This window comes from Macaca fascicularis, chromosome 12, assembly GCF_037993035.2.
Source record: "Macaca fascicularis isolate 582-1 chromosome 12, T2T-MFA8v1.1".
NCBI classification, from domain to species: Eukaryota; Metazoa; Chordata; class Mammalia; order Primates; family Cercopithecidae; genus Macaca; species Macaca fascicularis.
The window spans coordinates 125,796,697-125,814,737 of record NC_088386.1 but is presented as its reverse complement, the minus strand read 5'-3'; the positions used below and the strand labels follow the sequence as shown (position 1 = coordinate 125,814,737).

At 39.4% G+C, this 18,041-nt stretch overlaps 1 protein-coding gene across 36 annotated transcripts in view; it reads left to right on the top strand.

The window, feature by feature from the left end:
• The window catches only part of TRIP12 (thyroid hormone receptor interactor 12), a 157,219-nt gene that overhangs the window by 43,093 nt on the left and 96,085 nt on the right, over positions 1-18,041 (top strand). For all 36 annotated transcript variants that reach the window (XM_074010394.1, XM_045367828.3, XM_074010389.1 and 33 more), the window contains exon 2: positions 606-752. In XM_074010394.1, the coding sequence (XP_073866495.1) occupies positions 655-752 (98 nt within the window). In that variant the 5' untranslated portion in view covers positions 606-654. The remainder of the gene's footprint in view (positions 1-605; positions 753-18,041) is intronic.

Below are 18,041 nucleotides of genomic sequence, written 5' to 3'. Positions count from 1 at the left end.
TGGCCAGGCTGGTGTCGAACTACTGACCTCAGGTGATCCACCCACCTCAGCCTCCCAAAATCCTGGGATTACAGGTTGGAGCCCACTCCACCCGGCCACAGTTTTGTTTGTATTTATTTTTTCATTTGTTATTCACAACAGTACTGTGAAGAAGATATGACATGTTAATTCTGTGTCTGAGGAATCCTAGGCTTAGAGGCTGTGATTTGTACAAAGGCAAACTTCTTTAACACCTGTTCTGTCACAGGACTTGAGCCATCATCTTTTGACTTTAGGTGTAGTGCCTGTTTCTGCACAGTACTAGAATGTGGAAACGAAGACATTTCTACCTGTGCTGTGTATTCTTTGAATTGAGAATTATCTGGCTATTCCGTGAAATCTAAGTTAATTTTATATGCTGAGTCCTGGACCACATGCCTTGAACATGTTATACCCTGACATTTTGTAACACATTCATCAGTCAGAGTTCACAGTTCAATGAGACATTGCAGCATGGGTGAAGGCTGTAAAATCAGATAGTTCGCAGAAAATTCCCACATCACTGTAAGTTCTTGCCCATACTGTATTTTGTACATCTGATAAATTTTGTTTATTTTTTCTTTTAGTGAATGGTAGTGTCTAGAAAGGGTATGTCCCTTCAAGAGAGAGGTGCCAATGTCCAACCGGCCTAATAACAATCCAGGGGGGTCACTGCGACGTTCACAGAGGAACACTGCCGGGGCCCAACCACAAGACGACTCAATAGGAGGAAGGTATGTATTTCATGGTAATTTGAAATGGAATTGGGAATACAAGAAAAAATATTTTTAAGCCTCGTTGTGAGGTCCAAAACTTGAATGGTTCATTGCATATGGGTAATTTTTCCTGATTTGTGAGCCGAGTACTTAAAAGCAAACTGGAATCCAAAGCAGTTCCTAAATTTTTCCCCAGATGTGCTAGACTCAAAGAAGTAGTTCATAGCCACTGACATGTTCAGACACCAAATTTAACATATGGTGTGTCATGTTTTGTTTGCCCTTTCTCTTCACTTCCTTAAACGTATATTACAACACATCTTTCACCATTCGTGGTCCTTTTCCTTATGTGTTGACTTAATGATACTTTATTGAAAAGAAGCCTCACTTGTTTTAAGAACTTGAGTTTTGATACTCAGCTTTTGAGCTTTTGTCCTTATCATGCCTTTTGGCAACATAGATATTAACAGGGTAGTGAGGCACTCTGACTTTGTTAGTGAACAAGTTGTCTTATGTTTTTAGTGGTCTGGTGTTTCTTTTTAGTTGGAGTAACGTAAGAAGTAGTGTGAAGAATCAGATCAGATGCATTTTCTTGAATGTAATACTCCATCTGATTTAGCCAAGGTCTGTCATTCCATGTAAAAAAATACTCAGAACTCCTCTTGCAAGGCCTAGTTCTCTAATTTTGGGACTAACATTGATTATGTTTAGCTTAATTGATTATGTTTAGCTAAAAAAATTTAATGGTTAAATTTTTTTGTTTTGAGAGTCTCATCACTCTGTTACCCAGGCTGGAGTGCAGTGGCAGTATTTCAGCTCACCGCAACCTCTGCTTCTGAGGCTTAAAAATCCCCCCACTTCAGCCTCCCAAGTAGCTGGGACTACAGGTGTGCACCACTGCACCTGGCTAATGTTTTTTGAGACATAGAGACGAGATTTCACCATGTTGGTCAGACTGGTCTCAAACTCCTGACCTCAAGTGATTCACCCGCCTCGGCCTCCCAAAGTGCTGGAATTATAGGCGTGAGTCACTGCGCTCAGCCTCTAAATTCTAATAGGATTATCTCCTACAGCCATTTGAGGCCATAGCCGTGAATACATATTATCTAGTAAATTATTTAAAAATTTTTTAATGTCAAGTGTAAAGAATAAATCAAAGCACATCATGCTGATGTCAGACTATTTAAGTGGATAAGCATAGGGACTTTGGACTAGGGCAGCTTTCTTTGTGTGTGATTTTGTTTTTTCTTTTCTTTTTATTTTTGAGACAGAGTTTCTGTAGCCCAGGCTGGAGTGCAGTGGCATGATCTTGGCTCACTGCAACTTCCGCCTCCCGGGTTCAAGCGAATTCTCCTGCCTCAGCCTCCCAAGTAGCTGGGATTTCAGGCACGCACCATCACACCCTGATAATTTCTGTAGTTTTAGTAGAGATGGTGTTTCACCATGTTGGTCAGGCTGATCTCGAACTCCTGACCTCAAGTGATCCGCCAGCCTTGGCCTCTCAGAGTGCTGCAATTATAGGTATGAGCCACCACGCCCAGCCTTTGTGTGTGATTTCTGCCTCTGCTGTTAAATAGCTATGTGTCTTCTGTTAAGAGTTTCAGGAAACCTCAGTGTCTTAGTCCACAGAGTGGGGATAGCTGTTTGATAGGATTATTGGTAAACTTCAGTATTTTAGCATGTTAAGCTCTTACCACTTATACTTAGTATATAGAGCTCTGTTCTGAAAATTTTTGCTCTTTTACATTCAGGTTATTCTTTGGAGCAGCCACACTTAGCTTTATGTGGCTTATTTTATTTTATTTTATTTATTTTTTTTGAGATGGTGTTTCGCTCTTGTTGCCCAGGCTGGAGTGCAGTGACGCAATCTCAGCTCACCACAACCTCTGCCTCCCAGGTTCAAGCAATTCTCCTGCCTCAGCCTCCCGAGTAGCTGGTATTACAGGCATGCACCACCCACGCCCGGCTACTTTTGTATTTTTAGTAGAGACGGGGTTTCTCAGTGTTGAGGCTGGTCTCGAACTCCAGACCTCAGGTGATCTGCCTGCCTCGGCCTCCCAAAGTGCTGGGATTACAGGCGTGAGCCACTGCACCCGGCCTATGTGGCTGATTTAAAAATATTATTCCTCCTGTAATAAAGCGTTACATGTTCATTTTAGATTATTTTGAATATATAAAAACTAAAAAGAAAACATAATTACACACTTATAAGGTGTGCTGTTGACATTGGATACTATTGACATTTCTTCTGTCTTTTAAAGACTGCATGTAGATGTACATGTATGTATGTATGTGCGTATAAGTAACTTGTATCTTTTGAACAACTGAGGTTTTATGCACGTTAATTCTCAGGTTGCATTGGGACTCTTGCATGTGAACTGACAATCATTTTGGGCTATCAACAGCGCATTGCTTCTAAAATCCACAGTGTTTCAGCATGGTCATTTTTTCTATATATCAGTGTTACAAATTTATTTTTTGAGACGGAGTTACTCAGGCTGGAGTGCAGTGCTGTGATCTCGGCTCACTACAACCTCTGCCCTCCGGGTTCAAGTGATTCTCCTGCCTCAGCCTCCCCATAGTAGCTGGGATTACAGGCGCCTGCCACTGCGACTGGCTAATTTTTGTAGTTTTAGTAGAGACAAGGTTTCACCATCTCAGCCAGGCTAGTCTTGAACTCCTGATCCAATCGGCTTGGCCTCCCAAAGTGCAGGCGTGAGCCACCGCACCCGGCCTGAGAAATTTTAAAAATTGTATTATGTTTTTATTTTATTTTTAGGGACAGTCTCACTCCATTGTCCTGGCTCTAGTGCAGTGATGCAGACACAGCTCACTGCATCGCAAGTAGTTGAGACTACAGGCGCCTGCCAGTATGCCCAGCTGTGTATTTAGGTTGGTGCAAAAGTAATTGCGGTTTTTGCAATTTTTTTTTTTTTTAAAAATGGCAAAAATCACAATTACTTTTGCACCAACATAGTATGTATTTTGAAAAATGAGTAAGACTGAGCATGGTGGCTCATGACTGTAATCTCAGTACTTGAGGAGGCTGAGGTGGGAAGATCACTTGTGGCCACTCGATTAGATTTGTAGAATGACAAATCTTGTTGTAGTTCATGTAGTTTAAGCCAGTCAATAATATGCTCAATTGTGAAGGGTGTGATCAGGCATAGAAATTTAGAGCTTGGCGGGGCGCTGTGGCTCACGCCTGTAATCCCAGCACTTTGGGAGGCCGAGGTGGGAGGATCATGAGGTCAGGAGATCGAGACCATCCTGGTCAACACGGTGAAACCCCGTCTCTACTAAAAATACAAAAATTAGCCGGGCGCGGTGGCGGGCGCCTGTAGTCCCAGCTACTTGGGAGGCTGAGGCAGGAGAATGGCGTGAACCCGGGAGGCGGAGCTTGCAGTGAGCCGAGATTGCGCCACTGCACTCCAGCCCGGGAGACAGAGCGAGACTCCGTCTCAGAAAAAAAAAAAAAAAAAAAGAAATTTAGAGCTTTAGCCAAAACATCTGATTAGTTTTAAGAATGCAAATGAGATGAGAAGATGCTGGCTCTTTTAAATATCACTTTGCCTGCTTAGCTTCATTCTTTTGCTCATAACAAAATCTCAAGACTGGGAGGAACTTTGAAGGCCTTCTTTTCAACCCCCAGGTTGATATTTTTTGTTGTTGAGATGGAGTTTTGCTCTTGTCACACAGGCTGGAGTGCAGTGGCGTGATCTCGGCGCACTGCAGCCTCTGCCCCGCGGGTTCTAGCGTTTCTCCTGCCTCAGCCTCCTGAATGGCTGGGATTATAGGCATGGGCCACCACACCTGGCTAATTTTTGTATTTTTAGGAAAGATGAGGTTTCACCATGTTGGCCAGGCTGGTCTTGAACTCCTGACCAGGAGTTCAAGTCAGTGAATCTTTTCATTATGCCATACTGTTTCACTGCAGACCACTGGATCCCTATGATGAGGGACTTAGAAGAGGGTATAAACTTTAGTTTAGAATTTAAGTATTAGTTTTCCCTCCCAGGATTTGTGCTAGGATTCATTTTTGACCCACTGTTTTCTTCTAAACCTCTGCATTAAGCCGTCTTCTTTGTGCAACCTCCTTCCAGTGACCTCTTGTGCCTTTCTTCCAAATCAAGATAGCTTCTTTTTAAAAATTATTTAAATTCATTCTTAAATGAAAGTAGAGTCTGAGGATATATTTCATCTCTCCTAATTTTACCTCTGCTCTTCTTTTCACCCATCCTTCATCACTATCCACAGTCGAACTAGACATCTTATTCTTCTTCTATTGTTTTTCTTTCCCCCTTTCCTCTCTAATTTTTTTTTATTGTAGCTGACCTGTTCCTCTCTTTCCTGTTCTCTTTTTCTTCTATAGGAAATCACTCCCTTCCACTGCTTCTCTGTTGGGTTGCTCTCAGGGATACTACCTAGCCTTTTCCAATTGTGGTACAGGTATTTGTAGGCTACCACCTCCCTCTTGGCAGTGCAGTAGCGTTTTTATTATACTATGTGCTTTTTCTTGTTTTTCTCAAGTGGCAGTGGTAGGATTGAATTTAATTTTATAGCAACTTTAAGATCGCTTTAGTGGTAGTTGTGTTCAATGTTGATTTTATTATATAAACAGTGCATATTGAGAATACAAATTGGGATGCTTCAGGAAAATTAAAGAAAATAATTTTAATCCTACCACTCAGAGATAACCATGGTTAATATTTCTGTTCTATGTTCTTAGAGTCTTTTCTATATGTGTAGCTTCTTTTTGTTTTTTCAAAATTCCACATTCAGAGATCAATATATGTATACTTGCAACATACAAATAATAGGGATGATGTTATCACTAGATGTATTTTCTGGAATTCTGTAACATTCTTCCATGAGGTAATTTAAAGTGGCTCCATGATTTTCTTTAATATAAAAGCCCATGATTTAAATTTGGGCCTCTAGGTTTTTTCCTCAGATTTTTGCTGTAAAAAATATTGCTTATGCCTATCATACTTGAATGTGAGCTGGTTTTATCAAGTCAAATTCATGAAACGGGTTTACAGAATCTATCTGTTAAATCTTTCAGAAATCTTGGGCCAATTTAATACTTCTACTAATACTTCTTGAGAGTGCTCATTTTGCCAAATCCTAGTCAATAGAGCATACCCTTTTTAAAAAGAAAAGTTTGTGGGGAAAAAGAATTCCTTGGTTTAAAGTTAGCATTTCTTTGTTTACTATAGAGTGGAAAAATTTGCTCCGTGGCCATTTGCATTTATTTTCTGAGCTGTTTGTTAGTGCCTTTTGTATACTTTTGGAGATACTTACTGTTTTGTCAGGGCCCTTTATGTGGAAGGTATTGATTAACTAACATGGACAAATTTTTTTTCTGTTTTTTTTTATGGTTTATTTTAATTTCTACAACATTTTAAAATTTAATAATTAAGTCTACCAATTTGGTTTTTCTTCCTTTGCCTTCTCCATGCTAAGAATAAATTTTTCCTCTGTTATGGGTCCATTTTTACATTTGACTAGAATCTGTCTGAAATTTTTGAATGATGAAAGGAAATGCTTGCATACAGTTGCCTACTTCTCACCCCATCAAAAAATTTGCCTACAGAGTTTTAATAATTATGTATTACTCAGCAAAAACTCAGTTGTGAGACATAGGATATAGCCTTCTATTTATTATTTTTCTTTACATTTTTAGAGCAGAGATTTTTTTAACCCCCCACTGATTATATAGAAAGAAATAGAGTTGTGTTTTCACTTAAAAAAAACTATTTCAAAGGTTTGGGATACGGAAAAGTACAAAAAGAAAATAAGAACCATTCAGAGAAAAGTCTGTGTTAACGTTTTATTTTTTATCTGTACACTTTGGCATGTAGCTGATCATACTGTGTGTACATTTTGGTATCCTGCTCTTTTCTTTCAATACCCTAACATTAACATTGCCCATGTCATTGTGATCTTTTGGTAATCGTTTACAGATGGTGGCCAGATAATCCACAGAATGAACATACAATATTTTCCATGGCTACTTTTTTCAGTTTTTGGATAGGTAGGTAGGTGTAGGGAAAAGTTTTTTGCTTACGCTCCAAATGTTCCCATTTCAGATACCTCTTCAGGAAAGGGTCCCTGAAGTGAAGTTACTTGGTGCACGGGAGTTTTTTGTGAATAACTTTGTTGTGCATTAATTTTTTACTTCCTGTTTACATTATCACCATCAGGGGAAAGAATGCTTTTTCTCGTTCTAGTCACATTATCTGCATTTTGTATTTTTCTGCTAATTTGATAAAGAAGAAAACCCTTATTCTTGTTTTATTGCTGTTTCTCTAGTAATGAGGTCACATTGAAAAAGTAGGTTTAAAGAATGAGTCTGGCTGAGAATAATTTTTGATGTAGTCTCCTGTTCTATTATTTTTTTCTTTGTTTTTGTTATTAATCTCCCTTTGTACCACTGTACAGGAGAACTGACTTTTTAATTGGTTTAGCTAATCCTTACCAGTTTATTATGTGAAAACCACAGTCCTAGTCCTTAAAGGTTGACTTGGAGAAGTATAAGTCAGTCTCAAAGAAGCTTTAAAACAGGTGGCAAGACAGGAATTACCCATTAGAAGATAAATGACATGTACTGGTAAGAAAAGAAGACTTGAGTCTTGTAAGTCCTGTAAGTTTATAGGAATACTTAAGAGTTTGTAGAAGGTGCAGAGTTTAACAGACTCTTAAAAGATAGGAAGATTTTTGAGTAAGAGGACATTTTTGACAGCTTTTTATTTGTATTTTGGTTCGTTTCTTTCTTTTTAAGGATAGAATCATTTTATATACTGTAATGTGACTTGCTGTCTTCATTAACTGTATCATATGCATTTTTTTCTTTATTTTTTTTTTGGAGACAGAGTCTTGCTCCGTCGCCCAGGCTGGAGTGCAGTGGTGGGATCTCAGCTCACTGCAACCTCTGCCTCCCGAGTTTAAGCAGTTCTCCTGCTTCAGCCTTCTGAGCAGCTGGGACTATAGGTGCCCACCACCACACCTGGCTAATTTTTTTATTTTTAGTAGAGACAGGGTTTCACTGTGTTGGCCAGGCTGGTCTCACATTCCTGGGCTCAAGTGATCTGCCCCTCTCAGCCTCCCAAAGTGCTGGGATTACAGGCATGAGCCCCCACACCCAGACTCTTCTTTTTTTAAAATAGAGATAGGGGTCTCGCTGTGTTGCCCAGACTGGTCTTAAGCTCCTGGCCTGAAACAGTCCTCCCGCCTTAGCCTGCCAAAGTGCTGGGATTACAGGCATGAGCTACTGCACCTGGCCTTAATGTAGGCTTTTTTTTTTTTTAACACTATCTGTCATTAATACTATATTATCAGTTTTAATGTCTGCATAATTTTCTGTTATGTGGATATATCAATTGTGTGTATATATAATCACTTCTCTTTCATCATTTGGTTTCAGGTTTTTGCCATAGCAAATGATGCCACACCTGAACATTCTCATTATCATTGTGAACTTGTACTGGTACTTCTCTAAGCTAGGTTATTGCAAGTGGAATTGCTGGGTTGAGTATGTTTTCAAATATTTACTCTTGTAGAAAATTGTCTTCTATAAGACTGCTTTCATTTGCATATAATTATAAGTTGATTGTACTAGGATTGTTGATTTTCCTTACTAATATTTAGTTTTTATATTTTCCAATTTCAAATGGTATTAGGCTTCAGCATTGCTGTAAAGGAGTACCTGAGACTGGGTAATTTATAAAGAAAAGAGGTTTAATTGGCTTATGGTTCTGCAGGCTGTACAGAAAGTGTGGTGCTGGCATCTGCTTCTGGTGAGGGCCTCAGGGAGCTTAAAATCATGGCAGAAAGCAAAGCCAGCATATCACATGGCAAGAGTGGGAGCAAGGGGTGGGGAGGGGGCAGGCGCACACTTTTAAACAACCAGATCTCAAGTGAACTCAGAGCAAGAATTCGTTCACCACCAAGGGGACTGGCATTAAGCCATTCATGAGGGATCCATCCACCCCAGTGATTCAAACACCTCCCACCAGGCTCTATCTCCAGCGTTTCAACATGAGATTTGGATGGGACAAACATCTAAACCATATTACTAATGTCTTTTGGGAAGAAGCCATACTATGTTTGGATTAGGATCTCTTTTTTCTTTTTTCTTTTCTTTGACAGTGTATTGCTCTGTTGCCCAGGCTGAAGTGCAGTGGTGCGACTTGACTCACTGCAACCTCCATCTCTTGGGCTTAGGTGATCCTCCTGCCTCATCCTCCTCTTGCCTCAGCCTCCCAAGTAGCTGGGACTACAGGTGTGCACCACCATGCCTGCCTAATTTTGTATTTTTAGTAGAGACAGGGTTCCACCACATTGGCCAGGCTGAGCTCAAGTGATCCTCCCCGTCAGCCTCCCGTAGTGCTGGGATTACAGCCTAGCTGGATTGGGATATTTTCTAGGGAAATAATGAAGCCACACTCAAGAATGACTCAGGACAAGCTGTCAGTGTACCAATCAACTTAACTTTCCTTTTTCTGATTTTTGAAAGAAGTATACGGCAAGAAAAAAAAAAAATACAATGCCAAACTTAATTCATATCTACTGGTTTCAGAGACTAAAACTTGATAGTTTCTCTATTCTTAACTACTTAAAATACCTTGCAATTTCTTTCTTTAGTAATTTTGATCATGCCATTTTCCTTTTAAAATGCCTGCCTTCTGCATTTTAGACCTTATCTTACTGAAATTCTGCCAGTCTTTCAAGATCCATTCAATAGTTTCCACATTGATGTAGTTTATACTCTTTTCCAGTCTTAGAAATCCTATACAGATCCCAAAGCATTGTAACACTTTGGGGATCCCCAGGAACTACAGACTCAGTATCTGTCTGGCTGCTTCCTCTCTGTTCATCTGTCCTTATTATGTCACTGCTTCTTCCTACCATGTCATGTCCATCCAGGCAGATCTCACCATCTCTTTGTACACCATGTTTCTTTCTTTCCCTGGGCCTTAAAGCTTAACTTTTAGGCCTCTCATCTTCTTAAGCTAGATCAAGCCCTCTTTCATTTTGAATTATTAAAAAGATTATACCATTTTCATGGAGGTGGCAATAAATAATGTTCTTCATGGTTTTTGTTCTGCACGGCACCTCTCCTTAAAACAGTAGTCTTGTGGAATGGCTTCCCATGCATTTATGGGTAGTTACTCTGTTCTAATATAGTTTTACTCTGATCCTGTTAGCTATTCCTTAACCTTTGGTGAAAGCTAGGGGAATCGACAGTACTCCCTCTTTTTGAGCACAGTGATAAACCTGGTGTGGTCACATGATCAAGATGAGAAAAGTTGGAAGATTTAGCTTTTTTTCTTTCTGGTGACAAAGATGGGAAGATATGCATCTGAAGTTGCCAACTGCTGTGTACATGCCTTATGGAGGAAGATGGACAGGCGGAAAAGAGCAAAGAGTATGTGTGTACTAAGGTTTTGGCAAGTTTAAATTCCTTAGTAGTTCTTTAAAGTTGTGTTGACTCTTAGCCTTTTCTAGGATTGCTTATTCCACTGTTGTTCTGATTCTGGAGATAATGCATGTGTTATTTTAATAATGCCTCTTTTGGCATTTTAGAGTTCTGCCTTAACACAACATCAGTGTCAGATGGTATTCATTCATTTGTAGAACACCACGTTAGTAAGCACCATGCTCTATAGTAGTTATAGAAAGGAGGGTAGGGTAGGGTTTTTCTTTTCCTCCCAGGGAAAGAACCCAGAAAGCAACCCAGCTCGGTAGAGGAAATGGGGATACAGGTTGTTATTAGAGTCAGATGAGAAACATTTCTAGAGATGACCTCATTGATCTGGGCTCTGAGGCTGAAGCAACAGTTGCAAAGCAGGTGTGGTATATGTCAACTATATTTGTCTTTGACATGTGGACTTATTAATTCCTTTCACAGTCTGGGTTTTATTTTGAATTTTTGTGTGTCATGTTAATTTGCTGGTAAGTGGTAGGTGTTCAACAATTACTAGTATGGGTTAGAAAAGGATATTTGTTTCCTTGGAATTTCTGGGCATAGAAATGTGACTTTCTCTTTTCCTAAAATGATGAAAACATGATTGGAGTAAGGAAGGGTTGAAATAGAGCATAGTTAAAATGGGCTATGTAGCAAGGTGGGCTAGATGATACTACAGGAAAAAAACATCTCCTAGATATTAGTAGTTATAATCTAGCCACTAAAAAAGTTGTCTGTCCGGGTCAGCGGTAAGCTCTGCTCCCATGTCTGCACATTCAGATACTCAGATACCTTGATGTGTTGTCAAGTAGGAGAATATGGTGAACTGTACTCTTGACTCTCCAGAACTTCCCCCAGCAGTGATTCACTTCTATTCACATTCCCTTGGCTGAAGTAAGTCACATGACTGTACGTGCTTCCAAGTGGTTGGACAAGTACCATCCTACCTTAGCATCTGAAAAAAGGAAAAATAGAATATTCTTGAGATGTGGCTATCATAGGATGTTTATACATTATTTTGCATTCTTATTTGCATCTCTATGATAGTTTGTTTCCCTAAAGCCTACTTAGTGAACCTTGGCCACTGGTCCCGTGTGTTTTCTTCATTCTTCTATTTAACCAGTGTGAGTGCCTTCCTTTTATATTCTTTAATTCTTTTTTCTTTCCTGTCTCTTTTTTATCCTCTCATTTGTTCAGTCAGAAGCAAGTTCAAACTGATGCTTGTTTGGGAAGAGGAGAGTGTTATGGGGAGGCATAATGTGATGCAGAAATAATTTAATGCCTCTTATGACTGAATTTGAGCCCCTTGTTAAAAGTATTTATACTAGAATTGATTGGGCGTGGTGTCTCATGCCAGTAATCTCAGTACTTTGGGAGGCTGAAGCAGGCAGATCGTTTGAGCCCAGGAGTTCAAGACCAGCCTGGGCAAAATGGCAAAACCCTGTCTCTACTAAAAATAGGCCGGGCGTGGTGGCTCAAGCCTGTAATCCTAGCACTTTGGGAGGCCGAGACAGGCGGATCACGAGGTCAGAAGATCAAGACCATCCTGGCTAACAAGGTGAAACCCCATCTCTACTAAAAAATACAAAAAACTAGCCGGGCGAGGTGGCGAGCGCCTGTAGTCCCAGCTACTCGGGAGGCTGAGGCAGGAGAATGGCGTGAACCCGGGAGGCGGAGCTTGCAGTGAGCTGAGATCCAGCCACTGCACTCCAACCTGGGCGACTGAGCAAGACTCTGTCTCAAAAAAAAAAAAAAAAAAAAAAAGAAATAAAAATACAATAAATTAGCCGGGTGTGGTAGTAAGTGTCTGTAGTCCCAGCTACTTGGGAGGGTGAGGTGTGAGGATCACCTGAGCTCAGGAAGTCGAGGCTGCTGTGAGCCAAGATTACACCACTGCAGTCCAGCCTGGACTAGAGACCCTGTCTCAATAAATAAATGAATGAGTGAATGAATGAATGAAAGAAAATATTTATGGTAGAATTGGCTGGGTAATTTGTAACTTGCTCTTTTCAGTGATAGTAAATCTTACTGCTCTAATTAGGCAGCCTGGAGTTTTAGCTGTGGAGACATGTGGGCCTGCTGCATTGGTAATGCTGAAACTAGCCTGTCCCATCAGGCCTTGGGGTCAGGAGACAAGATAATACGGTGCTGTGTTCAACATTGGCATGGTTGCCTTGTTCTAAGGAGAAGCAGAGGCTACTTTTGTGTAGTTGGAAGTTAGAAACATTTGATTCTTAATTGTACCCGTGTTAAATTTTTTGGGGGGGCCGGGCGCAGTGGCTCAAGCCTGGAATCCCAGCACTTTGGGAGGCCGAGACGGGCGGATCACGAGGTCAGGAGATCGAGACCATCCTGGCTAACCCGGTGAAACTCCATCTCTACTAAAAAATACAAAAAAACTAGCTGGGCGAGGTGGTGGGTGCCTGTAGTCCCAACTACTCGGGAGGCTGAGGCCGGAGAATGGCGTGAACCCAGGAGGCGGAGCTTGCAGTGAGCTGAGATCTGGCCACTGCACTCCAGCCTGGGCGACAGAGGGAGACTCCGTCTCAAAAAAAAAAAAAAATTTGGGGGGGGCCTACAAAGTAATAGTTTATATGTTTTCTATTAGTAATTTCCTTTGCACTATGCCTTATTTTAATCAAGTTTGGGATTGAGTCAAAGTCACATCATAAGCATACTGGAAACCTTTAAGAAATTGTCAGCTGCCATAAATTGTCTCATATCCTTCAATGCGGATTTGCTTTCATTCTTCTGATATTCCAAACCACTTTTAAAAAGCTTTCCCAGTCTTGGAATGCCTTCTTAAAAGGGTTCAGTGTCACTTAAAAATACACATACAAGTGATTCTTATACTAACTGCAAGCTTTTCTATCACATTTGGAAGGCTGTTTTCTTGTAATACAGAGAGCAAAAGAAAGCAGAGGCTCCTTTTTAGAAGATTAATAGTGGTGCTTTCCTCCATTTTTCTCATACTATCTCTAAAGTCTTCAGACATTTATTTTGGCCAGGCACAGTGGTTCATACCTGTAATCCCAGCACTTTGGGAAGCTGAGGCAGGAGGATCACTTGAGGTCAGGAGTTCGAGACCAGCCTGGCCAACATGGTGAAATCCCATCTTTACTAAAAATATAAAAATTAGCCGGGCATGGTGACAGGCACCTGTAGTCTTAGCTGCTCAGGCGGCTGAGACAGGAGAATCTCTTGAACTCAAGAGGCAGAGGTTGCAGTGAGCTGAGATCACACGACTGCACTTCAGCGTGGGTAACCGAGTGAGACTGTCTCAAAAAAAAAAAATAAATAAAAGAAACCTTCCCCGTCTGACCATAGCCTATCCTTAAAAAAAAAAAACAAAAAAAAACAAAAAAAAAAACTATATATATATATATATATATACTTTTTAAAATTTCAGTAGCTTTCGGGGTACAAGTAGTTTTTGGTTACATGAATGGATTGCATAGGGGTGAACATCATTTCATCCATATTTTCTGATGTATCTCCATGTTCAGGGCAATATATATCATTTGTCAGTTACTGTATGGGTTTTACAATTGCTTGCCTCTACCTTTGCCTATATTTTGCTTTTGACTGGAAAGCTTTTTTTCCTCAGCTTTTCATTCTTCAGTGCCGGGTTTAAATGGTGTGGCCTATAAAGCTTATATTCTCCTGCTAAAAGTATTGGAAACGTCTATGGAGAGTACCTGGTAGATTACTTTGTTTTATGAGACTGAACTCTTGAGGACAGGGACTAGACTATTTGTTACCTATATTTATATGCCCCGTTGTGACTTGCGTATATTTGTTGGTGGCAAACCTAATATCTTTTGAAGGGAGTAGATTAGTACAGTGGTTCTCAAGTCTATCAGAGGCAATGCTCCCTGTCTATAGTGTATATCATATAAATATCTTTATGTTATGCTCTTTTAATATTTTCAAATAAATGAAGAAATAAAATACCTGTCTACCCACAGTTTAGAAATACTGATATAATGTTTCAGCATTTTACAAAGATAAACAAAAGGAAAATAGTTGATAACAAAAATAACATCTCAATAGGTAAGTGCTTGGACACAGTGACACAAAATTATAGTGCATCTGTATTTGGAGCCACTGAGTGTGACAGCTACAACAATAAACTTAAATGCCATAAGCAGCATTTTCATCATAAGGCATTAAAAATGGTGCCTGACTCTTGGTAAAACTGCCAAAAGAAAAAAATAGTATAATCGTTTGTTGTTGCATTCCTGGAAAATTTAATATGTAAGAACTGTGCAAAACAAATCTGAGAAATTGCAAGCATGTTTTTCACCTATGTCACTGCCACATTGTCAGAGTTTTTCATAAGGTTTTCGTATATTACCAAGATTGTTTGAAATGTATTGGGCATGGGACAGTTCTTCGTTGGGTCTTTTTGTTCCATATGTTGCCCATCTTTACCTCTAATCCACACCTGCTAAATGGGAATAGCACCCCTGCTTCCTAGTGTATGTTTCCAGAATGCTTCCTAGGGGCAGTTCTTCTGCTGTTTAGAAATATTGCTTTACTCTGAATTATAGAATCATTTGGGCTAGTGTTTCACTATAACTAAAGATAGGAACATTAATCAGATGACTCAGGTTTCTTTTTGTAATAGAAATAGAAAAACAGTACATTTTACAGGGAACATTAGTGAGTTATTTATTTAAAGTGGTTTAAAGTTAACTTTCCACCATTAATTATTGAAAATCAATAGCTCTTTTAAAACATGCATTTTCCAGCATTTGAAAGAAAATATCTAATTTTTAGAAGACAAAACGATAATGTTATAATTGTGTGTTTAGAGTAGAAAAGCATAAAAATGTGTCTGTATACACATACACAAATTTAGAGTTGTAATTAAACCCACGATCCATTTATATTTGGTAATATATGCACGTATAATGTAAGTGGTAATATATGCATGTATATTACATATATGCATATCATATAAGCTGTGAATATGTCAAATATCATAAGCTGTGAATATGTCTAGCATAAAAATTCAGGCAATTTAACACCTGTAATAGGAATTAACTAGCTACTTGTAACTAGCCAGTTTCCTCATCTTTCCTAACATTAAGACAGCATTGTGCTCTTTTTCTTTTTCTTTTTTTTAAATTGAGAGAGGATCTCACTCTATTGCCCAGGCTGGAGTGCAGTGGCACAACCATGGCTCACTGCAGCTTTGACCTGCCAGGTTCAAGTGTTCTTCCACCCAGTCTCCCGAGTAGCTAGGAATACAGGTGTGTACCTCTACACCCAGCTTATTTTTGTATTTTTTGTAGAGATAGGGTTTCGCCATGTTGCCCAGGCTGGTCTTGAACTCCTGAGCTCAAGCAGTCCACCTGCTTTCAACCTCCCAAAGTGCTGGGATTACAGGCATGTGCCACCACACCTGGCCCAATATTGTGCTCTTGATACAATGTTCAGGTCTCTTTTATATCTGCTTTGGACTAGAGATGGTTTTTAATTCTGCGGACTACTGTAAAGGATTTGACTAAATAGCAGTACAAATGTAGGTGGAAGGGTACAGTCAATACTATGTGCCTAAAAGTTAACACTCAGAGGCATTTGAGACTTCAAGATGATCTTGAAAGCACATAACCTGGAGTTGAGTACAGTCTGTTCTGTTGCAATGTTGGTTTCTTTAATGTGAATTGGCCCATACACACTTGATAAGTAGGGAAATGATGTCAATATAACGTGGAAGTAGTGTTGGTTCATAAGCAGTTTTTCCCACAGTGCTACTGTATAAACTGAAAATGGGGAAAGACCTTTCAATTAAAGAGGAAGATTTGGTAATATATGAAGACGTCACACACACACACAACCTTGCAAATCTGGCAGAAATAATTTAGTGAAAGAAATAGCTATTCCGGTGGTTTCTAAAACCACCATACTTTGTACTGTCAAAAGCAGTCTCAGGAAGTTCAAAACCATTTACTCCTGTGTTTATAAAGAAAGAAGATAACAAACAGGAAAGTCTGCCCGAGAAAAATTATATTTTTAATTATTTTGAAGCTTTTTAAAAAATGCCTTTAAAAAGTTACACTTAAAAGGAGAAAATACACAAATAAGTCTCAAGTGGATTTATTGGTGCAAATTTTGTTGGAGATTTAATTTTTTATTAAAATTGGTGATGTTTTTGTTGGGACGCTCGTTACCAAATAACATAGGCTTGTGTGCTCTGGGCTCAATCTTATTTTTAACATAACAGCCCTGTTATTTTTAGTGCGTAATTTTGCAGAGACATGAGGTTTTTTTCAGGAATACCCATATGTTGTTATAGAAGCTCCTGAACACATGCGTGCGCGTGCGTACGCGTGCACAAACACACACACACACACACACACACACTCTCTCTCTCTCTCTCTCTGACTCACCCAAATCTTTGGGCTATAATTTACTAAATGGCTTCATTCTAGTGTTATTTAAAAGAGTTTGTCATGAATTTTACTATACTGTTCTACAAATTTTATTTATAGTGGATATAAATTTTACTAGGTTTTAAAAAGATTATGCTTTTTAATAAAAACTAAAGTTGAGCATTAAGGCTTGCTAAATTAGAGAGGTGGTAAAATGAGCTCAAAGGAGGCATCCAAGGCTCTTTTGCCTCTGAATACTGTGATGTTCTAATTGGCTATTCCAGATTGGACATCATTATTTTATGCAGATTTACTTTGCAGCATTTTTGAGCATTAATAATTTATAAGTGGACATAATAAAATAGAGCTTCATTTTGGGAGGCCCCATATTGTCACTTCCTGGTACCATCTGGTTGTCTATTCCTTGTTAGCCAGGGTTGGAAACTATAGCGCATGGGCCGAATCTGGCTCACTGCCTGTTTTTGTAAATAAAATTTTGATTGAAGTATAGCCACCATGCTTGTTTGTTTGAGAATTTTCTTTACCTGTTTTTTTGACATACAGTATTGCCCAGGAAGCTGAAAATATTTACCCTTCTTTTATGGAAAATGTATTAAGTCCCATAGGCTAAACAGATAGGCAGAAGGGACAGTTAAAGATCAATATTTTATATGTTTAAAATATACTTTAAACAGTCCTCAGTGAGAATATCACACTTTAAAATAATTTTAGGTAAGATCAGTGTGGGCATGGTTGATTTTATTTTATTTTATTTTATTTTTTGAGACGAGTCTCGCCCTATCGCCCAGGCTGCAGTGCAGTGACGCAATCGCTTCTCACTGCAACCTCTGCCTCCTGGGTTCAAGCGATTCTTCTGCCTCAGCCTCCCAGGTAGCTGAGACTACAGGCACATGCTACCATGCCCAGCTAATTTTTGTTGTTTTTATTAGAGACCGAGTTTCACTGTCCTGGCCAGGCTGGTCTTGAACTCCTGACCTCATGATCCACCCGCCTCTTCCTCCCAAAGTACTGGGATTACAGGCGTAAGCCACCGTGCCCGGCTGGGCATTGTTGAATTTAAACCAGTTTTGTGAGCCTTGGTTTTCTAAATGATTTGGATACTGTTTACTTTTTTGTGGTATAATATAGAGAGTTTACCTGCTAAGTTCTTAAGTTCATTGAAGGTATTAGTAAGGGCATGAGAAATAACACAGGAGTATCATTAGGTGGATCTGACGTAAGCTGTATACAAGTCAACAGAGCAATTTATTTGAGTTAGAGGAGGGCTGCGGTCCCAGCCCTCACCTTTAGTTTCATATGGGCCAGTTTCTGATGACAAATGGAAGGAATCTGAATTTTTAATTGTTTTGCGCATTTATTTTTCACAAAGTTGTCTAGCTTTGAATGTATGTAGTTTTCTTTTAAAATGAGTTGTTTAATTATCAAGGAATGCAACAA